At 37.5% G+C, this 23,866-nt stretch overlaps 2 protein-coding genes and 1 non-coding gene across 16 annotated transcripts in view; 2 read left to right on the top strand and 1 right to left on the bottom strand.

Moving 5' to 3' along the window:
* FSD1L (fibronectin type III and SPRY domain containing 1 like) overlaps positions 1–15,187 on the top strand; it is a 61,721-nt gene extending 46,534 nt beyond the window's left edge. For 4 of the 10 annotated variants that reach the window (XM_061163491.1, XM_061163490.1, XM_061163494.1 and 1 more), the window contains 5 exons: positions 1,052–1,152; positions 1,605–1,856; positions 6,587–6,675; positions 8,949–9,067; positions 12,315–15,187. In XM_061163491.1, coding sequence (XP_061019474.1) covers positions 1,052–1,152; positions 1,605–1,856; positions 6,587–6,675; positions 8,949–9,067; positions 12,315–12,426 — 673 coding nt within the window. In that variant the 3' untranslated portion in view covers positions 12,427–15,187. Of the gene's footprint in view, positions 1–1,051; positions 1,153–1,604; positions 1,857–6,586; positions 6,676–8,948 lie in introns of all 10 variants that reach the window. The other 6 variants (XM_061163499.1, XM_061163498.1, XM_061163493.1 and 3 more) reach the window with 5 other exon arrangements.
* LOC133071483 (U11 spliceosomal RNA) lies at positions 9,774–9,906 on the bottom strand. The gene has a single exon (XR_009696436.1). It is a non-coding gene; the product is annotated as a U11 spliceosomal RNA (small nuclear RNA).
* Positions 15,188–20,993: 5,806 nt separating the features above from the next.
* FKTN (fukutin) overlaps positions 20,994–23,866 on the top strand; it is an 88,431-nt gene continuing 85,558 nt past the window's right edge. For all 5 annotated transcript variants that reach the window (XR_009696357.1, XM_061163505.1, XM_061163504.1 and 2 more), the window contains exon 1: positions 20,994–21,059. The gene's annotated coding sequence lies outside the window, so the exon portion shown is untranslated. The remainder of the gene's footprint in view (positions 21,060–23,866) is intronic.

The following is a 23,866-nucleotide window of genomic DNA, read 5'->3' as shown; positions in this document are numbered from 1 at the left end:
CACCTGTTTTTCTTTTTGCCATGCTTTCTCTTTATTTCTTTACTGTTGGTAAGTTATAAATTTTTTGTTTTATGAATGCAGCAGTTTGATATAATTGAAATGTTAATTTTTAAACATCTTTTGAGGTTTTACCTGTTTTGAGTTTTGGGGAGTTAATGAAAGGCCTTAATGCTGTCCAGTTTACTATATCATATAATTTGAAAAAGGGAGGTCAAGTTGTATCTTGTCCATTTTAGTAGGAGAAATGCTTTATAATACTTGATATTACTCTGTGCGTGAATTTGGGTAATTGCTATTTTTTTAAAGAAGAAAAGATACAAAACAAAAATACCTACTGCCTATGAAAATAAAAAAGACTTCCCTGATGGCTCAGATGGTAAAGTGTCTGCCTACATTGCGGGAGACCTGGGTTTGATCCCTGGGTTGGGAAGATCTCCTAGAGAAGGAAATGGCAACCCATTCCAGTACTCTGGCCTGGAAAATCCCATGGACACAGTCCACAGGGTTGTGAAGAGTCAGACGTGACTGAGCAACTTCACTTTATGAAAATAAAAAAAGTTATTTAGTTTGATTATGATAAATCTTAAAAAGAAAAATAGCAATTACCCAAATCCATGCACAGAATAATATCAAGTATTATAAATCATTTCTTTTCCTAAAATAAGTCTTGCTTTTAATTTAAATTTAACTGCAAGAAATTATGTATAATCCGTTGTCTTTCTGCAGTTCTTTTTTCCCACTTTGGGTTTGTTTTCCCCTTTTGTCCCATTTTGGCGTTGTCTCATATTCCAATTGTGTATTATTTGTACAAGCCTTGCTCTCTCTGCATGGTATTAGTGTTTTTAGCTTGCTTTATGTTGATGACTTCTTACATGTAAGTGTTATAATTGACAACTCTGTTAAACAGTAAATAATTCAAATAAAATTAAATGTTGCTTTTTGCGCAGCATGATTAGAAAGCTCTTCAAAGTTTCCTTTTATCTGTAATTTTGGTTTGTGAAACATGTACAACATAGAATATTTGTTTTTCTTTTTGTTCCTGTTTATATAGAAGTGGTACCCCATCCCCTAAACGGACATCTGTAGGCTCCAGGCCACCAGCAGTAAGAGGCAGCAGAGATCGTTTTACGGGGGAATCGTACACAGTGTTGGGTAGGATAAACATAATAATTCTTCATTACCTCAGATTAAAAGCATCACGGTCACATGGGTGAACTTTCTACCCAGAGGTGGTGTGGCTGCCTGTGTATTGAATGAATATTTGCCAGAATTTCTCCCTCTTGAAGCCTAGTTGCTTTGGTAGGTTTTGAAATTATGTTTTTATTTATATGTTTTAAATTCTACTTCAGTTTATGTAGTGTGCTCCACATTTATAACTCTTATGGGGATAATAAGGAAGAAAAGTTCTGAAGCCTTTTATATTCAGAGAAGTTAGTAAACATGCAAGTCATTATAGCAGATACTCTGCATTTAGTGTCTGTGTTAACATGATTATTCTCCTGAATCAGACTTTTTGGTGCCATTTTGTGGGACCAAATATAGGTAAAACTCTGTAAGTCATAAGAAACAGGTAAGAGTTAAATTTACCTTCTAATCTTTTGTAGGAGACACTGCTATTGAAAGTGGACAACATTATTGGGAGGTCAAGGCCCAGAAGGATTGTAAATCCTACAGTGTGGGAGTAGCATACAAGACTTTGGGGAAATTTGACCAATTAGGAAAGACAAACACTAGTTGGTGTATCCATGTGAACAACTGGCTACAGAACACATTTGCAGCAAAGCATAATAATAAAGTCAAAGCCTTGGATGTTGCTGTTCCTGAAAGAATAGGTGTATTTTGTGATTTTGATGGGGGTAAGTTTGCTGATTTTCTCCTGAGTCATTTCATCATCATTGTGTTTCATTACTCTGCTCAGTCATGTCCGACTCTTTGCGACCCCATGAACTATAGCTTGACAGACATCTCCGTCCATGGGATTCTCCAGGCAAGAATACTGGAGTGGGTTGCCATGCCCTCCTCCAGGGAATCTTCGCAACCCAGGGATCGAGCCCAGGTCTCCCACATTGTAGATGGATTCTTCTGTCTGAGCCCCCAGAGAAGCCCATGCTTTCCTATAGTAATAATCTGTACAGAGTTTCCACTAGTATTGTGGTAAGGATGTTTTGACCTACTAGGATTTGATCACAAACATAGCTTCAGGTCTGTAGTTGACTGAAAGGGCGTGTGATGTCTGCTTGCAGGCCCACAAAAGCACTCATCTATAATATACTAAGTAAGTCTGAAAAGAAGATGTTACTAGTTTTAGTTATGAGCATTAAAATGTCTTATGCCCATTTTAATTCCTCCCTTAGCTTGTTTTGTTAACTGTTAAGAGTGGTAGGGTCAGATTTTTTTGAGGTGAAATAGACCTTAGAAATTACCTAATCCTTTTGCCATATAGTATGATTTCCTTATTACATTATTTCTGTGAGTAGTTGCCACTCCTGTGCTTGAACTTTTCTGTGTGAAGCTAATGGTCTTAGAAGGCAGCCTGTTCCACTGTAGGATAACATTTGATTAGAAGGCTTTTCTTAAGTCAACTCATTTTGTCTCTCAGTAACTTCTGAGACTGTTGATGTTAAGTCTTGTCATCTGAAGAAACACAAAATTATGTTCCCTAATTCATATTTACATTATAATCCTTATTTGTTTAAAAACTAACATTGCTTCTCTTTCCCTGTTTTTCCAGACTATACATTCTCTGTACCATTAGCTGTTTCTTTTAATTTAATTTTTCCAAACCTTTATTATCACCTGTGGTTGTATACTGTCTATATATATTTTAAAGCTTGATTCTCAAAGTAGAACACACAACTTCTGACCACCGTAGATTAGTGATTTGGCAGCGTGATTTCTAGTAACAGGACTTAACAGCACTGTAGGTCAATATTGAGCTGGTAGCCACCTAATCCACTAGATGTTTTTCCATTGAGTTCTGCAGATTATCTGTTTCCTCTGATGTTAGGCAGTGTAAAGGTGTTTCCCTGCTGTTTGTAACTCAAATGAAGAACACTGTATTTGTCCTTAAGTTTCATCTTAATAGATTTTGCCAATTTTACCTCCTCTTAAGATCATCTAAAAATTAACTTGATGTTTATCTTTAAGCTTTTTAAGTTAGGTAATTGATAAATGTCTTGTCTACTGTCATCTAAATATAACACTTTGATGAAGTACTGTTGAAGTAGGGAACAAAAGTAATTCCCTAAATGCCTCACTCCAAGTTGACAGTTAAAGCTAATAAAACCAAGTTTTACAATTTTAAGTAACGTTATGTCCAAAGAATTCCATGAAGTATCAACCTGGTTATTCAAAAAGGAAAAAAATTGACTTTGGTTTGATTTACTTTTAGTGATGACATGTCAGTTTTGCTGCATTTTTAAAAATTTACTCACTTAGACTCATAAATAATTTTCCTCAGGATAAATAGTAAACTTATTGGCATATCAATACATTTTTTTTTCTTTTTAAACTACCAAGATAGCATTTGCTTATCTTCTTCTGTCTCTTTTCCCATACTTTGTAACTCCTTAAAGATAATTAAAGATACTTAAAGATTAAGTATAATTAAAGATTCCTTAAGAAAACAAAAAAGATTCCTTAAGGATGATAAGAGCTATAATTGTTAACTTAAAGCATAGGGTATAGAAACAAATTGTAGTGTAGGATGGGATCAGATTCTGAGGGCCTTGAAAAATAATAATAAGCTAGTCTTTTTTTAGTAATTGAACGGGGGCTTCTGTTTATTTTAGAAAACTGTGGTTATATAATGATAATATAGTTTTAGACATATTAGAGAATAAATGGTTAAATGTGGAAGAGGTTGCAAAATACTGAGAGGAAGACTTTTCAAGGTGGTCTTTAAGTAATATAGACAGACCATCTGTTTTGTTAAGTATTGTGTCCTTATTGCTTGGCAAGTGCTTTACATCAGTTCAGTTCAGTCGCTCAGTTGTGTCCGACTCTTTGCGACCCCATAGACTGCCAGGCCTCCAGGCACGCCAGGCCTCCCTGTCCATCACCAACTCCCGAAGCTTACTCAAACTCATGTCCATCAAGTCAGTGATGCCATCCAACCATCTCATCCTCTGTCATCCCCTTCTCCTCCCGCCTTCAATCTTCCCCAGCATCAGGGTCTTTTCAAATGAGTCGGTTCTTTGCATCAGGTGGCCAAAGTATTGGAGTTTCAGCTTCAGCATCAATCCTTCCAATGAATACTCAGTACTGATTTCCTTTAGGATTGACTGGTTGGATCTCCGTGCAGTCTAAGGGAGAGTCCCTTGGACTCTTGAGAGTCAAGAGTCTTCTCCAACACCACAATTTCAAAAGCATCAATTCTTCAGCATTCAGCTTTCTTTATAAGTCCAATTCTCACATCCATACATGACTCCTGGAGAATCCATCGCTTTGACTAGACGGACCTTTGTTGGCAAAGTAATGTCTCTGCTTTTTAATATGCTGTCTAGGTTGATCATAACTTTTTTCCAAGGAGTAAGCGTCTTTTAATTTCATGGCTACAATCACCATCTGCATTGATTTTGGAGCCCCCCAAAATAAAGTCAGCCACTGTTTCCACTGTTTCCCCATCTATTTGCCAGGAAGTGATGGGACCAGATGCCATGATCTTAGTTTTCTGGATGTTGAGTTTTAAGCCAACTTTTTCACTCTCCTCTTTCACTTTCATCAAGAGGCTCTTTAGTTCTTCTTCGCTTTCTTCCATAAAGATGGTGTCATCTGCATCTGAGGTTATTTATATTTCTGCCAGCAGTCTTGATTCCAGCTTGTGCTTCCTCCAGCCCAGCGTTTCTCATGATGTACTCTGCATATACGTTAAATAAGCAGGGTGACAATATACAGCCTTGATGTACACCTTTTCCTATTTGGAACCAGTCTGTTGTTCCATGTCCAGTTCTAACTGTTGCTTCCTGATCTACATACAGATTTCTCAAGAGGCAGGTCAGGTGGTCTGGTATTCCCATCTCTTTAAGAATTTTCCACAGTTTGTTGCGATCCACACAGTCAAATACTTTGGCATAGTTAATAAAGCAGAAATAGATGTTGTTTTGGACCTCTCTTGCTTTTTCGATGATCGAGCGGATGTTGGCAACTTGATCTCTGGTTCCTCTGCCTTTTCTTTACCTACTGAGCCACAAAGTGGGTATTCTCTGCCTTTTCTAACCAGCTTGAACATCTGGAAGTTCACAGTTCACATACTGTTGAAGCCTGGTTGGAGAATTTTGAGCATTACTTTACTAGCGTGTAAGATGAGTACAATTGTGTGTTAGTTTTAGCATTCTTTGGCATTGCCTTTCTTTACATAGTAAACCCTTATTAAGTATTAATTGAGCGCTTAGTGGTAAGAGAGGCCTGAGCAGTGGGGAATCAAGAAGAATGGATTTGATGGTGTAAAAGTAGAATTCATAGGACTTGGTTACTAATAATATGGATTGGAGGAAGCGACAGAGAGGAACTGAAGATGACTGAGGTTCCATCCAGTGTGATCAAAAGGATGATCATGCCATCAACACAGTAGAGAGCATAGAGGATCCTGAGGAAAGATGAGATACCAGCGGGACAGCCATGTGGCATTACTTAGCTGAAGCTGAGTGTTAGTTATGGCATCACAGGACGGCCACTGAATGTAGCACAGAACCGTTAAGTGTTATTGTTCTTCTGTGCACTAACTTTGTGACCACATGTAGGTTGCTTGGTATTTTAAAGTAGTAGACATAATGTTAGTTTCTTTTCTAGTAGACATAATGTTAGTTCTTTTCTTCTTTGTTTAGTGGCAGCTGATTTATTAAGGGAACCTTGTAGAGAGAAAAGATCCTGGACAAGCATCTACATTTAGAATAGGAGGAAAAGAAACAGAAGATATCCTCAGGATTAAGAAACAAACCAAGAGAACAGTCATGAGAGAAAAGGTTGAAGAAATGGTAACAGATGTAAGGGTGTCCTCAGGTTGGACAGCTAGGTGGTCAGAAGGACAGTGATTTAGCTACATGATCACTGTTGAAAGACAGACTGTCAGTAGACCCTAAAAAAGAACTAAAACTGAAGCAGTGATAATTATACCATGATTTTAGAGATTTGGGGTATGAGTATGGCTTTAAGTAATTAGAGGACAAAGTCTAATAGAGTACACCTTAAATGGTGATAGGATTGAGTGGAAAGACTGGTTATAGTAAAAAAAAAAAAAAAGAAGAAGAAATAACCATGATTTTTACTGGGCTAAGGGAACCATTTGTTAAATAATGGTAAAAAAGAGAAGTCTGTAGTTGAATAATTGGATAGTGCCAGATTATGAAAGCACTATGGAGATCTTAAAAACCAGGGAAGGAAAAGTGGATTTGGGCTTTTTCTTAAACATGTTTACCACTGATTTTCAAGTGAGAATTCCTGAGTCCAGTCCTCAAAGTGACAAAATGATGAATGCCAAAATATTCATTTGGTTATTACTTTTATGCATGATTATATGTTAGACTTAATTAGATGTTAATTTTTTTTTTTCAATAATAAATCAGACTTTTTTTCTCCTTCCCTTTAGGTCAACTTTCTTTCTATGATGCAAACTCAAAACAGTTGTTGTATTCCTTTAAGGCAAAATTTACTCAGCCAGTACTACCTGGTTTCATGGTTAGTACCTAATTTATATTTGGTTTGGCAACTTTAAGAAGAATATCTATGCTATCTATTTGGGGAAACACAATATCTTATTTTTTTCTTATATTCCTCTTCCTTTCCCCAGTCTACCTCTCCTAAGTCTGTGATTGTATGTTTTTGGTATATTTTACTGAAGTAAGTGTTAAGACATAAAAGTCTGCAAATCATAAGCATGTAGTTTGATCAGTGTTTTCATAGGACTGCACTCATTTTTGTAACCAGCATCTTGGTCAGGAAGTGGAACATTGTGCCCATTTCCAGCCTCTAATGGCCTTCCTCCAAAGGTGATTACTGTCTTGAGTTTTAATACCATAAATTCATTTGCCTCCTTTTCAACTTTGTATAAATGGAATCGTACAATATCTTTTGGGCTCAACATGCGTTTGTGAGATTTATGCATGTTCTTCCACGGTGTGGTAGTTCACATAGTTTTATATGGATATGTATAGTTTTTCATTGTATGACTGTATCAGGATTTATTTACACATTCTAATTTAGTTGATTACTTGAGTGCTTTCCCATTGGAGACATTTACAAATAGAACTTCTATAAATATTCTTGTTGATGTCATACTTTGCCCAGCTCAAGGTCACAGAGATACTTTCTTTTGTTTTTTCTTGTAGCTTTATAATTAAAAAGTTTTACATTTAGGTCTTGGATCCATTTTGAGTTAATTTTTACATGTGATACAGAGTATAGTTTAAGATCTGTTTTTTTGCATATGGATATCCACGTGTTCCAGTGCCACTTTCTGAAAGAGATTAACCTTTCTCCATTGATCTGCTCTTCCACTTTTGTGCTAGATATTTTGAGTAAATATTTCTGTAAATCACTTAATTTTCAATAAAATAATAGTTTCATAATTGTATTTCTAAAATTTATTTTTTATTGAAATACAGTTGATTTACAATGTTGTATTAATTTCTTCTGTACAACACAGTGACTCAGGTGTACACACATATACTTTTTTTTTTTTTTCTTGGCCAAACAGTTTGCAGGATCTTAGTTCCCTGACCAGGGGTTGCATCTGGGCTCTGGCAGTGAAAGCGCTGAGTCCTAACCACTGGATCACCAGGGAATTCCTCTGCACACTCTTTTTTATATTCTTTTCCATTATGGTTATCCCAGGATATTGGATATAGTTCCCTGTCTGTACCGTAGAATATATCTATTCTCTATGTAATGGTTTGCATCTGTTAACCCCAGCCTCCCAGTCTACGCCTTCCCTCATCACATCCCCCTTGGCAGCCATGAGTCTGTTCTCTGTGTCTGGGACTCTGTTTCTGTTACATAGATAGGTTCATTTGTACCATATTTTCTTGTATTTTAACAGTTATCATTACTGAACCTTAAAGTTTAAAAATTTTGGAATGTTAATTATATAGCCATGCATTTCACAATCTGCAAATTCTTTGTAACTACTATAGTTACTGAGTGAATATTGACTACTTAGGATATAGTTGAAGGTGGGAATACATAAAAAATTTCTAGAATCTCCCTTGCTTTAATTTAAGCTTGTCTGCTGTGTACATGGAAGTTGATGATAGTTTAAATGATTCATATATTCACATTTTAATTCTTTTGACTCTTTTCCATATCAGTTACCATTTACTTTACTGAATGATTGCTGCTTTGTTCAACACAAGTGAAGCAGTTTTGTCTTTCATAAACTCATTCACATTTATGATAATAGAATATGGCAAGTGTATTTGGATATTGCCATTTGTGTTTTTCTCAGATTATCTTAGAGAATTATAAAAGGGTTCTTATTATTTACAAGTTAGGGACGAAGCTAATGGGATTACTGTGTTAACAGAGGGGTGTTAGATTCCTATAGTTTCAGGTCACAACCCATTATCAAAATCTAAGGCAGTAATTGGGATAAGAAAGATGAGTCTTTGTGTACTTCTCTTGGTTGTGAACTTTAGTATCAGTAATGATAGTACCTTTTGGCTAAATTCATCCAATTTAGTCTCTGAATTTCTACAGCCCTTATTTTCCTCTCACGTGTAGCTCCAGTGAGTTCTGCTGTCATAAGACTTCCTTTGGCCAGTATGGTTCTAAAAGACCCTTGAGTTGGCCTTTCTACTTCCCCTCAGTTCACATACAAAGGTTTTCAGTTTGGAATTTGATGATGTTCACTTGTGTTCACTGATTTTTGCCTTTCAGTTGGAAAAATACAAGGATCCTGTGAGTTTCCCCTTGATCTGAAGTCTGACTGCAGCTGTGTTTCTGTCCTTCCTTAGGTTTGGTGTGGCGGACTTTCTCTGAGTACTGGGATGCAGGTTCCAAGTGCTGTGAGGACACTTCAGAAAAATGAAAATGGAATGACTGGCTCCACTAGCAGCTTAAACAATATTGCTCAGTAATGCCTACTCAGAATATGTTTATCTTCCCCCACTCCTTTTTGATTGGGTGGCCTTTTCCATGCAGTTACTAATCACAGCAGTTTACAAGTGGTGGGAGTCGGGTTTGCTGCCTTCTGCTCTAAGGTCTGGAATCTGTTCGCATCAGGCATCTAGTGGGAAGCAGTCACAGGAGCCTGCTGTGTGGTGTCAGAGAAGCAAGCAGACATCCAGCAAGAAACTGATGTTTTGAAGAGTAAATGGGAAAAAAAGGCAGTGTTTAAGTAGTTACATAGAAACTCATTTTTGTGATTCTTAGATTACTTTGACTATTCTAAAATGTTTAGTTACATATGGTAGCCCGAGGACCAGAGGGAAAAGCATTTAAATCTTCTTTCCTCTATACGTTCCCTTTTTTTAATGTCATCACTATTATTTAATTCTTACACTGAAGCTTTAAAACTGTACAGTCTTCAATGGTTTTCTGAAAACTGAAAAAATTGATTGGGCATGCTAGAAAGGTTTTCTTACAGTAGTTTTTTTTCCCCTTTTATAAATAAGTTGAGGTTTGCTAAATTATTGTCTTTTGTTTTTCAACTAGATTGTGTATCATTTTCTTCTTTCCAAATATTGTGATATTTCTCTCATGGTTATAACTCAAAATAGAGAGTGGATAGGAAGTGTTTCTAGATATAATAGCTTTTTTTTTTTTTTTTAATTCTTTTTGGGGGCGCCAGGACCAACGATCACCAGCTGCCCCATTAGCAAAAATTATGCTTCCGAAATCTCTTGATGTCGATTCCGCACGTAGAGCAAACGAGCTGCCCTACATGTGCCACTCACGACAGAAGCCCTTTTTGATATAATAGCTTTAAATTGCCCAAATTTCAGTTTTTTACCTGCTGCAAAGGGATATTCTTTATACATTACCTTGTTTAATTAGACTTCTTTCCATTATTTTGAATAATGGGTAAGATTTTTTAAAGCTTTATATTTTCTGATTTTTTTGTCTAGTTTAATAGAATCTTTAATAGTTTTGGTAAAATTCCCACTTGAATTTGGTGTAATAACTGGTAATACTTATGCTTATTTTTAACATTTTTAGTAAGATGAAACATCATTAAAGCTATATAGAAAGTAGAAAACGCTACCTATTCAAGTTTTATCTATAAGGAATAGGTTATAGAGGGAGGTACCTAAAACTATTCTTTACTGAAGTCATCTATATCTGCTTTTTAATAAGATGGAATGGTTAAAAACAAGAGTTTTGAAAAAACTATGTATCTCTGACTTATTTGGCACATGAATTTTTCAGACATACCTATTCAGAGGTTATTTTTCTCTCAGTCTTTTGCTACTTCATTTGCTTTCTAAAGGGTCATAATGCTTCCAAAAATCAACATAGAGTGATCTTTACCATACATAGGGAAGATGTATTAAACCATGAGTAACACCCATGATTATTGAGCAAAGCATTTATATTTTTAAAGTTGATTAAAATTCGTAACAAGTTCTTTGAGCCAAATTGGAAGTTGTCATTACAGTATTTAAGAATTCCTTGAGCATTTTCAAGAGGTCTGGGTTTGTATATTCCTTAATTTTTGAAGCTGTTACTTTCTCACGTTGACTTTCTTCCATTCATATTTTAAGTATATTGTCTTATGATACCTTCTCCCTAGAAGTGACCATTGCTGTGTACATTTGAGTTACTTTCTATAGAAAGACCTGTGCGATAGGAACAGCTCATTCTCTCTTAAAGTTTATTGCTTACTGATGGGATGTTTTGTTCTTTGTAAAACAAACCTAATGAGTTTCATTCAAACTGGGTATTCATTTTTCCAGAGGAGAGTCATATCTATACTGTTGTCTGATAACGTATTTTAAAGACCATAAGGCAGTTTAGTGTATGACATTGTCAAGTAGATATTGTTTTGATTCTCCAAATAAATATAATTTTGATTTTTGTTTTTCCTAGAGATTTTGAAAGAAATTTTTGGATGTCCTGTTCTCTGTAGCAGGGTTATTGCAGGACCTAAGGAAACAGGAAGTTATAATTCTCTTTCATAAGAGTTAAACCTGAAAGCAGCAAGTTAGTGGTGGAGCTGCTTTATGTGAACAGTCACGTATATTTTAACAAAAATGACACTGAAAAAGCCAGAAGTTCTTGTATAAAAACTTTTACTGTTATGTCTGTATAATTATATCCTGTTTTTAATTTTAAGTGCCTTCTTCCTCTAAGCATGCTCTCGATCCATGCCCCATGCATTGTTAACTGATATTTAAACCAGAGACCATTATGTTATACTGGTGAGGAGTTCTATTGCAGGGGCATGAGGAAAGGAAAATACTAGTCAGGGGCTAGAGGAGTGCATATGATTCTTGTGTGTGCTCATCCCATCATTTGAAACCCTTTGTATAAAATATTCTAGTATCATTTGGAAAATTGATTTGAAGTAATACTGTTATACTTCAAAATAAGAATCTGGGGTTTCCCTCTTACTGTGCTTCTTTTTTTTATTTTGTTGTTACTGTGCTTCTTCTTAAAGGTCCCCCCCCTCCCCAAAAAACAGAAACAAAATGTGTGGGCTTTTAGCTTAATTCATGTAAGTTTATTTGTGTGAAGTTAAATTGGAGGAAGTTCGTCACTCTCATTTTCAAATTAGAAAATAATCAACTATAGTGCCTATTTACATAGTCTCAAATTACGGTAACTGTTAACGTGACACAATATATAACATTCTCATTAGCATTGGAATTAAAAAATAGTGAGATTTTTTGCTCAATTGAAGACATGAAAAGTTGGTATACTCTTTAAAATATTTTTTTTTTTACTCTTTATTTTGACAGGTCAAACATGATTGCTTTCTACAAAAGAAATGCATGAGAGGTTGATGGTAGTGGATATACCACGGGTGTAAAAAATTATGTTTTATAAAAATATACACTTAGTATTGCCTTTCTCTTTTAGCAGTTGAATCTCAAACCAGTTGTAGTAAACTGGATAAAAAATGAAGGAGTTGCCTTAAGCACTTTAGAAAAAAGAATTTTTTTACATTTCGTTTTGACTCTTTGGACTGACTGTGTCACATACATCTTTAACTTTTCATGAATATGTACATACCAAATATTTACTAACTAAATGCACATAGAAATTTAATATACAGTAATTCTTTGAATGTTCCAGGTGTAGGTAGACAATTTGAAAGTATCAAAGGTGTGCCTGTCTGTCCAGGGGTTTAACTGATGGCATCTGTACTATTTTGCCAGACCATGGACTGCTGCTGGCCAGCTAGACTTCACCGAATTTGTCCTGCGATCGTTCTCCCCATATTGTCATCTGAAGGGACATACTGGCTTGGTTTTATTTGCTCACTTATGAAATTAAAGTATGCGCAGCATTACATATAATTTGAATTTTTGTGCTGATCCTCAGTGGTATAAAGAATAAAATGATTTAGTTAGGCTAAGATACTCTTATTTCATGACTTACCCAGAATGATTAGTTTTCCTCCATATACTTTAAATCACATAAAATTATTAAGTTACTTAGTGTCTTTTGGAAACATATGGGGAAAATTGGAAAAGGATATATATGAAAAATGATTATTTCAAAGTATTCATTTTAGAAGAGACAGTGTAGACTTCCATAAAATATGTGAATCTGAGCTAAACAGACTAAGGACTGTATTTAAAAATCATCATGATAATTCTTTTGGAGAAAACTCCGTATTTGTCAGATCAGTATTCATTCATTGGTTAATTCATGTAACAAATAAATAAGTCTGGGATGGCAGTCATACTTTCTATTCAGATTTCCTAACTTTGTGAAGTTTGATTTTCTGTGTGTACAGTACTTTTGCTGCTTTTGAGAGGTATGACAAAGTTTGCATCTTAAAAACAATGTTTTTGCTAATCAGTCAGAAATTTTAAAAAGTAAATGTTAAGAGTTTATTAAAAATTATAATTAACTGCATGTAAAATGGTTCACCTATATGTAGTCATGTAAGATGTGTCTGAAAAATTTCTTCCTTGATTTTATTTTTACACTGAATATATTATTTTAGGGAAGTGAATGGTCAGCATAAGTTTACTCGGCACCCAAATAACCATAAAGTTATTTTAAATTTATATTTCATAATGCCAGTGCTGGAGCATTTTAAGTGATCATGAATTTTCCTTAATCATTGCAGAAAGATTACCTCGTAGTCAGTATAGTTTTAGTTTTGTGTATATCTTACAGTATTCATATTATGCAAATACTTGTGGTCCTCATGTCACATATGATAGCTTTGTTACCTGGAATATTTGATTAATGTAAATAAGCTTTTTGAGTAATTTGGAGGTTAACTGGATCACACTTGGTATATGTTTTTGTTGAAAATATATTGTTGGGTATGCCATATAAAGGTTAGTATTGACTTATAAATATCAGAGATTACCATAGTACTTTTCTCCTCAGACTACTCACATTCAAATTAAAACAGTATTTGTTATTTCTGAGTCAGTATAAGGTATACTGACTTTTGATTTGTAATCATTGGAGCTATGTTAGTTTAAATTGGTATATTTTCTTAATGGTACCCAATCAATATAAGTTGGTTCTTGGGAATGAACATGTAGAGGATTTCACAGTATATAGGACAGCCCGTAGGTGAATGTGTTTGCTTTGCCTTGGAGCTACTTAAGTTTATTGTAAGAGATTAGTAAAAGATATTTTTGTTAGTGTTAGAACTTTTTGGAGAGCTTAAGGGTTATGAGAATGCTTTTTTTTTTTTAAACATTTCCAAAATCTCTAAGATACCAAAGCACTGAGTCTAATTTGCCTTTTAGGGGAGACTCTTTAAAATCAAATTTATAACTAATTCATACAATAAGATATATAATAGCTAAAGTTTTGAAATGATTTGTATTAAAAACCACTAGTCTTTAAATTTTCTAGATATAAAAAAATATTTTGGCTTAATTTCTTTTAAAGTATTTAAAATTAATCACCTTAGCTCTACCATATACTATATCTGTGATCTCTACATAATCACTTAATCATCTTTGGGCTTCCATTGCCTTACATAAAGGCAATGTAACTTGCCTTTACAACAATGTAACTTGTTCAGCCTACCTCACAGGGCTGTTGTGAGGAATAAAATGAAATGGAGTATATGAAATAGATTCAACCACAGTAAAATGCTATGTAAATATGAAGTATTACTTTTAGTTAATAATGGACATAAGTGTTTGGATACCTCTAGATGCCATTTACTTTGATAAAGCATGTGCTTAAAGTGGTATCACCAGGACATGAAACCTGATTTTTTTTTTAAAGCCTGATTAAAATATCCTTTAACATTTTTAGTTTATGCATGACTTGTGGCCTTTTTTGTATTTTCTCATCAAGGTGTACTCTATATCAAGACTTCTAGAACTGTAAAATTTCTCCCATAGCATTAACGTGTGTCAGAGTAGAATAGTAGCATAAATAAATGATTTAAAGCTGTGTTTCCATCCAGGCATTTGCACTTTCATGACTGCTCAATGCCACATGCAAAGACTGAATTTGGCCTAAATAATTCTTTTGCAAAATACCAGCTTTGGATGGTTCAACAGTTTGTTGTCATTGGATAGATGATATAAGGTGTATGTGACCTTTTAAAACATTTGATAACTTTTGTTGCATTATCATTTTTTAAAATACAATGATGCATTTCAAAACTCTGTTAACCTGGATATCATTTATTATCTCTCCTAAAATGTTTTGCTTTAAACTGAATTAAGTGGCTTACAAATTATCTTGATCCACAGATTATTTGGTTTTTCTATCATCTGGACATGATTTTGCTATGCAGTTCTGATAATAAAAATTCTAATTCCTCAGGTTTAACGTTTAAGTTAAAGATGAAGAACATTAATGAACTACTTACAATGTACGCAGTGCTGAAAACTAGTGTTTTATAATAAGCATTTTGCCTCATTTTTTTTGGAAACAAGACAAAGCTTTTAAAATGGTTTTTGAAATTTCAAAATAGAGTATTCAAGGTAGAGTAACTTGTATGTTGAAATTATTGTATGTTCTGTATAGAATAACCAAATTCTTAAAAAAAACACCTGGAATATCTCATCTAAAAATTAAACTTTTTTTTTCTTTCTTTTGCTTCAGTGCTTGCATTTTATCCACTCTTATTATTAAATATCTACAGTGTGCTGTTGAGCATGAGAGTTAAAAAAGCCATTTGGAATTTTGCCTCCAAAGCTTTATATTTTAGAGCAGTGCTGTTCAACGCAGTTGTTTGCGATGATGGAACGTTCTGTAACCTGGGCTGTCCAACACAGTAAGCCTCTTAAATGTGTATGGCTAGTTCAACTAGGGAACTGAAATTTTCATTTTAACTTAAATGTAAAGAGCCACATCTTGCTAATATTAATAGCTGCTGCTTGTACAGTGCAGCTATAGATGCTGTGAGTAACTGTTATATAAGCTAGGAACTTAGTTTCTGTCTTTGGAAGTTGTCACATCTTGGATTACATTTTGGTAGCTAAGACAGAATCAGAAGCTAAGATTTTTTTAAAATTTATATTCTAACTTGAAACCAGTTTGGGAGATAAAAGAAAACCAGTCAATGACCACACAAGGCTGGAGCTCTTGTAACTAAGATCATTTTTACCAAGAGAAGAATGAAGAGATACTAGATAGTTTTGAGTCACAGGGAGAAGAGTGTGACAAAGATGCTGAGAAACCAATACCTTCATACAGAAGATGGAGTGTGAATGGGTGCGGCATTTCTGGAGAACAAGTAATATCAAAGTATTAAGTACATATATAAGGAGTCTTCCTGCAATGGTAAGGAGTCTGCCTGCAAATCAGGAGACCTGGGTTTGATCCCTGGGTTAGGACGATCCCTTGGAGAAGGAAATGGCAACCCACTCCAGGATTCTTGCCTGGAAAATCGCATGGATGCAAGAGCCTGGCAGGCTACATGGGGTTGCAAAGAGTCAGACACGACTGAGCTACTTCACTTTCACTTGAAAAGTTGAATTCCATTTCTAGGTATTTCTGTTACATAGACACTCACAAATTATGGTGCTAGTGGTAAAGAACCTGCCTCCCGATGCAGGTGACTTAAGAAATGTGGGTTCAGTCCCTGGGTGAGGAAGATCCCCTGGAGGAGGGCATGGCAACCCACTCCAGTATTCTTGCTTGGAGAATCCCACGAACGGAGGAGCCTGGCAGGCTAAGGCTCATGCGGTGGCAGAGTTGGACATGACTGAAGTCACTTAGCACACACGCACACTGCAGCATTGTGACAGCAGAACACAAACAACCCAATGGTCAGCAGTGCACTGCCATGGGGCTGAAGGCTTCCCTTTTCTATGTGCTGCACAGGTGGTTGTATACTTGTGTAGATAGATTCTGCACGTCCCCCCTCCCCAAATGTTACATAGACCATTTTTGGAATTTGCTTCCTCAGTTAGAGAAACTTTTCCTTGATATACCAGTCCTAATGTGCCTGACTGGATCTCTGGGACCAGAACTCAGGAAATTGTGTACATTCCACTTTTCTGTCCATCTGTCCCTTCTTACACCTCACTTTCTTTACACTGCATGGTATTAGTAGTATGTTTATGTCCATTTTGCAGTAGGTTGTGGGATTAGATAGTGACTCCAGGTAAGCCTACACAGCTGATACTGTGATTAATGGGAGGGTTTTCATGACACCATGAAATGGAAAAAGCAAGCCCAACAGTAACGTAACATGATGTCATAGGGATGGGCATGTACACTTAGACTTGGGCAAGAAGGGGTCCCTACCCTGATCCTCCGTCTCAGGCTGTACCTTTCCACAGAATGAACAGGTGAAGCTGGTGAGGAATTGTGTCCACTCCTAGTCTGTTCCACTACCCACTATGAACCCAATAGCCAGGATCCCATAATCCCCTGTCCCACCAGCCCAAAGCTGGCTTCCATAACACATACCGGCCTCTTCCCCAGTCCATCTGAAGACATTCTGCACTATAGACATATACCACTAGACTCGAGGGGAGGCAGTTCAGGAGTTTGGATGTGCAGACTGGGGTGTCCACCTTCATGCTTCCAGGACCCTTGGGCAAGCTGCAGCTAGAGGCTAAAAGGAAACAGTCCCAGGGGACTGCAGGGAGAGCAGGCTGACCTGGTTCTGTTGATTTCCAGCATGTGTCTGAGAATTCAATCTTGAACCTAGATTTCTGTTACTTGAGAAGAAATATTTATCAAGATAGAAGTCTATATGTTATGTGTATATGATCGACTCTTACATATTTAGACACTTAAATCGAGATTGGCTTCCATTTCTACCCTTTTGCCCCAGACCCCACCATGTTAAGAGTGGGCCAGGATGTGTATGTGCTACTGTGTCTAAATGATTTTTAAATGATGGATATCTGCTAATAATAGGGACCGTGTCTGACTCTTTATAACCCAGTGGATTAACCTGCCAGGCTCCTCTGTCCATGGAATTTTCCAGGCAAGAATACTGGAGTCAGTTGCCATTTCCTTCTTCAGGGGAACTGCCTGAGCCAGAGCCAAAGATGGAATCCGCATCTCCTGCATTGGCAGGCAGATTACTTACCACTGAGCCACCTGGCAGGAGAGTAGAGAGGTTATTTATAATGAACATGTTTATGCTCATCATCTAGATTTATTAATTGTTAACATTTTGCCATGTTTGTCAGTTTTAAGTTCTAAAAAATTTCACCCATAAGTACTGCAGTATACATAAATAATGATGACACAGCCACATTCTATTAACATTCTTAGCAAAATTAACAGCAATCCGTTAGTATTATCTAATGGCTCAGTCCGTATTAAAATTTCAGTCGTCCCAAAAATGTGTTTTTATGGTTGCTTTTTTAAAATCAGGGTCCAGACAAGGTCCATACATTGCATTTGGGCATATGTCTCTTAAGTCTGATGTTGCATTAGTTCCCTCCACCACCTTTTAAATGCCATTGATGAAGAAACTGGGGCATTTGTCTTGTAGAATGTTCCACATTCTGAGCAATTCTCTATAGCCTCTGTTAAATCAAGAGTTATGGTTAAATGTGCGTTCATTTTTTAGGCAAGAATCTTTCATAGGCAGTGCTGTGTACTTTCTGTTGCATCACATCTGAAAGTGCATGCTGTGATGTTGCCCCAGAGTTAATGATAAGATTGATCAGTGGGTTCAGGGGGTTCCAGCCTAATCCATCAAGTAAGAAATTCCCCATCAACATTTCAACTTAATTTTAGCCTCTGCTGATGAGGGTTGTTCTTATTTCACTAGGAGTAGCAATGATTGTTTTATCATTCATTCTTTATTAGTTGGAATTCTCATTAGCATTTTGATTACACTGCAATCCTGTTCTAAAAGGCAGGATAAATGCTCAATGACTTTATCAAGTTTCAGGGTAGTGAGTTCATGCCCTGGCAATCATCAGTCTTGACTAATAAGTTTCACATGTAAGGAACCATGAAGTCGAGAATTTTTATGTCTTTTCTGTATTTCAATTAATAGTTATTCATTTTGATGCTCAAAATTTACCATCTTCAGTCCTTTAGGTGAACACCTGTATCCAATGATCCCATGAATCTTTGGTAACTTCCTTCCTTTGAGTGTTACCTACTTTTTAAATAAACCTACTAACTACTAGTCCAAGTAATAAGAGGGCTCTGTGTAAAACTGAGTCCCCTAAAACAGTTCCTCTGGTGACTTTATAACTAACCTCTTTATCCCAAACCTTTCTTGCTCCCCATTTCAGAATTGAGTGTCAAAGAAAAGGGGGGACTGTAACCAAGCAGGACCCTAGGGGACCTTCCCTGTGACAGACAACACCCCCACCTCCACCCCACAATGTCCTCCACCTGCCTCTTGTTTGTAGAAAAGCTTTAGTCTCCCAGTGATTTTCAAAAGACTGGCTCAATAGTTAATGATTAGGAAATAAGATGTAGAAACAAAGATTCGAAGAACTGACTCATTCGAAAAGACCGTGATGCTGGGGAAGATTGAAGGCAGGAGGAGGAGGGGACGGCAGAGGGTGAGATGGTTGGATGGCATCACCGACTCGATGGACACGAGTCTGAGTAAGCTCCAGGAGTTGGTGATGGACAGGGAGGCCTGGCGTGCTGCAGTCCATGGGGTGGCAGAGTCGGACACGGCTGAGCTACTGAACTAAACTGAGAAAGAAAAGCAATTGGGCCAGGAAACTGGCAACAATTTAGACTATGAACCAGACACACAGAATTTCCAAACTCCCAGTTTCCCTGAAAGATACAAAGGTCTGATTGACACAGTCTTAAGTTATTTTAACAGGAAGCGAGCCCCCACCAGATGAAAACTGCTGACCACAAGCACATAGACCACACACTGGTTGAAAACAGATTGGTGATGCTGGAAACTTCACCTTGATGCCAACCAGTCCACGAACTACACACAAGCTGGTCACACACCCTGCTCCCTCCCTCACACTGCCTTTACAGTATCTGTCTCCTAACTAGCAACCTGGAGACAGCCTTAGGACAGCAGTCCACCGTCTTCCCAGGTTGCGGACCTCCTGAATAAAGCAAAATTTCCTTTTCCACTAACACTCCTCTCGAGTACTGGCCTTTTGAGCAGCAAGCAAGGGAACTGGGGTTCAGTACTGGTGTTGTCTGGTTACATACCAAATAAATCTGTATGTACACAGAAAACTTATGCAAGGAAAAGTAAGAAACTTACAAGGAACATAACCCGGGGAAATGAGAAAGACATATACTTTTCCAAAAAACAGTTCAGATTCCATGTGCATTATTGAGCACTCATAGTAGTGGCATTCTTCTAGAAGGCACAAAAATGTATATATCATGCATAAAGTTGGAAACCAATCAACCCACTAAAAATAATTAAGGGTGTAAGAAAACGTATATACAGTATTAGGTATTAGTACAATAAATGTGTTATACATACCAGCACGACTACTATTATAAAATGCTGATTTCAAAATGAAAAGATTTAGCAAACGACTCAGATATATGAAGAGAGTCTTTCCAGTTTTCACCATGGGCTGATAATAGAAATTATTATAGAAAGAACTTAAAATTACTTTGATTTGTTCAGTGCTTTAGAGTTTTCAAAATTATGTCAAAACGGATTCACAGGTGTTCCTTGACAGTAATTCTTTGGATTACAGTTAAAAGTCCGGTCTGGAACTGAATGTGTATTTCCAGAATTTAACAGGAGTCTTAACAGTTCGCTGGAGCTTGGGTGTTCCCCAGGCACCTCAACCTCAAGAGCAATATTAACTCAGTTGTTTCCCACGTGGATCAGTGGTAAAGAATCCGCCTGAAGATGCCGGAGAGACGGGTTTGACCCATGGGTGGGGAAGATCCCCTGGAGGAGGAAATGGCAACCTACTCTAATATTCTCGCGCGAAATCCCACGGACAGAGGAGCCTGGCGGGCTACAATCCATAGGGTCGCAAACAGTCGTACCAGAATTAGCGACTACACAGATTAGCGACTGAGCCCGACTGTTTCCCACTCCATCCCCCGTCTCACCCGATGGTACCGAAACCATAATCTGGAGAGTTCTTCTGAATCTCTCTGCAGAGCATACACACTGAAAACTTATCTGAAATTCATTTAACTGGCGTCCTGTATTTTATCTCGCAAACCCACACACTTTGGGGAACACAGCTCAGCGGGTGCCTCTCCATGGACCACCTCCTAAAATCTCAGATCGCCTCTGTGCGCTGCTGTAGTAGTTACCTAGGCAAGAGATATTATTTAAAAAAAAAAAAAAAGCTTGGCTACGAAGCTTAATCCCCCAAGCCAGAAAATTTCCGGGTTCAGTAAACTTCGGGAGGTAAGGAAGCGCCGGGGATAGCAGACCTGTCGGTGGTCAGTCTCCTGAATGTGCTTACGCCTCAGACACCAACCAGACCAGTGCTCACGACTCCGCGCTTGACGGCCCCTTTTGCAGCAGTTGCTGTGAGTGCCGTAAAGCGGAGTTGCCGCCCCTGTTGGCTGAGGTAAGGTGTGAGAGGCGCTGCTAGGTCTCCGGGGATGGGCGGGCATCTCAGGAGGGTGTCGCGGTGGCTCGTCTGCCGTCACTAGGCATTCCCCCAGCTCTCTGGGCACCTGCCCTGGCCCAGGCAGGCCACAGGTTGAGCGCCCTCCGGGCGGGGAATACTTAGCAAGGCAGTCCACGAGCACCTCAGGGAGGGTTTGCTCGGGCTCCTCCCCTCGCCGCCACGCTTCTGGTCGTGTCAGCCACTGAAATCCTCCTGCCGGGATAGGACTGGTTTTGGACTCCATCGAGACTCTTGTAGGACCCGGTTGGGGTCATGACGTTTGAGTAGGGTCGTGAGAGCCGTTTCGGGGTTTGGAAAAGGATCTAGGGGGCGGGGGAGAGCGTTGCAGGTTTGGGGGCCAGTGTGTGTAAAATTGTAGAAACATGAAAGCAGCTCCCAGGTTTGGGCAGCTCTGCGTATTAAGGGAATGGTTGGAGGGATGGGTACGGAGACGGGAAGGCCAGGAACGTGGCCGGAGCTAACGCTGGGGCTCAACTGGGAAGGGCCTTGATGCCCCATGAGGGAGTGTGGCGTGCTTCCGCGGGCAGTGGAGGAGCTACGATAGCTTTCTGGAGAGGGGTATTTGAATTAATCATCCCTTTCTCTCTTGCTTTCCCCCTGGGTTCCGCTTTCAGTTCAGTTGGAGGAGTGTTGACTGACGCGTCCCTTTTGCGTGCTTAATAATGGGATGGACACTGCTAGCCGTGTAAATAAAGTTTCATATGGCACTGACATAAGCCTTTTGTTTGCATTATCAACGGGGGGTGTCGGGAAAGACTGACATATGTAGAGCTGACGCCAGCTTTGGGTAGGAATCTGGGGAACTGTTATTCAGATTTTGTCACCATCACCAGTTCTCAAGTAACACAAGAGAAGTCACTTCTCTCTGGGCCTCAGATTTCTCAGATTAAAAAGACAACCTCGGTGATATCAGGTTCTTTTTACTTTTGAAGATAGCAGGTTTCTAAAGAATAAGCATCAGCCTGGGAACAAATAGAAAAGTGAGTGATGGAGCAGTGCATTAGAAATTGGGGAAAAAGAAATTTGGGATTGGGCTGTACTTTGAGGATGGATAGAGTTTGAGTTATCCAGAACCATCTCTATTAAGCACCATAGATAAAAGTAGAGGCAGCAGGAATAAGCCTCTGGGAGGATAGAGGACTTGGGGAGGATAGCACTACATATTGAAGGAACCTCAACTGAAAAAGTGCAGTCTGTTCTAAAAAGGAAGAAAAAAGGAGTGAGAGAAATGTCAACAATACACAGAACTTGATTCCTTGGATCTAGGTCATGGATATTTTGAACCTGTGTTTCTAAAAAGTGAATTCAAGTGCTGTTGATAAAAACGAGAATTCTATCAAAATTCTAGGAGGTGATAATGTATTGGGAGTGTGGTGGTGCAGATTGTAGTTTTGTTTTGCCAATAACTAGCCTGTTGGGCTGTCATTTAATTCTTCTAGATCCTATTCTCTTCTCTAAAATAATGTAGATTTAGTGATCTCTTTTCTCTAAAACTTGTAAAATGTGAGTCTGTGATGATAGATAACTGTTCTCTTCTGAAGGGGGCTGGGAGATAGTTGATGGAGAATAAATGGGTTAAATTTGAGGTGTAGGACATAAAGTTAAATATTTAGGCAGCTGGAGTTTGAGAAAGTTAAGTAGTAAGGTTTCTCTTTAGCGATGTTAGTTAAAATCTTGAAAATGAGTTTGCTTTGAGGAAGAGATTGTAAAGAGTCACTATAGGATGTGTGTGTAGATAGGAGACTAGAGAAATGATTGAAAGAGATGTATAGATCTCTATGAGCAAGGACTCCTTTTCAGAAAGGATTACATCTTGGGGGTCAACATTTTACTAAAATAATTTAACAGTATTTACAGTCAATATTAAGCAACCATTTCTGGGAACTCTGGCAGAAAATAAACAATTCAGATAGATACAGTCTCCACCGTCATTCTGATGTCTATTCAGAAGTAATATCATTTATATGCTTATTTATTCAACAAATACTTACGTTTCATGCGTGGAATGTATAATGAAGAAGGCAGATGTTCCTATTGTCCCTGTATGTAAAGGCCGTAGTGTCTAAATCAGTGCTTTTCAAATTGTAATGCACATATGAATCACCTGAGGATCTTAAAATTTAGATTAAATATAGATTCTGAATCGCTGGGTCTGCAGTACAGCCTAAGAATTTTTGACATGCTCCAATGTGATGTTGATTTGTTGGTCTGAGGACCATACTTTTAAGTAGCAAAGATTAAGCCATTACTACTACTTGTTATCTACTTTATTAATAATTTTATCGTCTTTATGAAAATAATATATGTTCATTATACAAATATCAGGACAGTGTAGAAAAGCATAAAGAACAATGTAAAAATCACCCCAATCTCCGTACTTAGAAATGACCATTATTGATATATTGGTGAACATCCATCCAGATTTTATGTATGTACATATATTCACACTTATATATTGTACTAAGTACTTGATGCATGCTGAGTCACGTGTTTGATTCTGTTAGCTTTATAGTTTTACTGAGATCAGTACCCAGACATCCTCAACCAAGCAGTTAAGTACTTGCATTCTTGGGGGAAAGACTTTACCCAGTTACAAATAACTTGGTTTAATGCTATTCTGTTACTCCAAATATTGGGAGATATTAAAATAATGAAAGCTTGTGATGTTGTTGGGGCTGTAGTATTTGTTAACTGAGCCATAGAATGAGAGAATTTTTTTAAGTTTTTTTTAAAACTTAGTCATT

Source organism: Dama dama, chromosome 16, assembly GCF_033118175.1.
Source record: "Dama dama isolate Ldn47 chromosome 16, ASM3311817v1, whole genome shotgun sequence".
Classification (NCBI taxonomy): Eukaryota; Metazoa; Chordata; class Mammalia; order Artiodactyla; family Cervidae; genus Dama; species Dama dama.
This window is presented reverse-complemented; position numbering and strand designations above follow the sequence as displayed.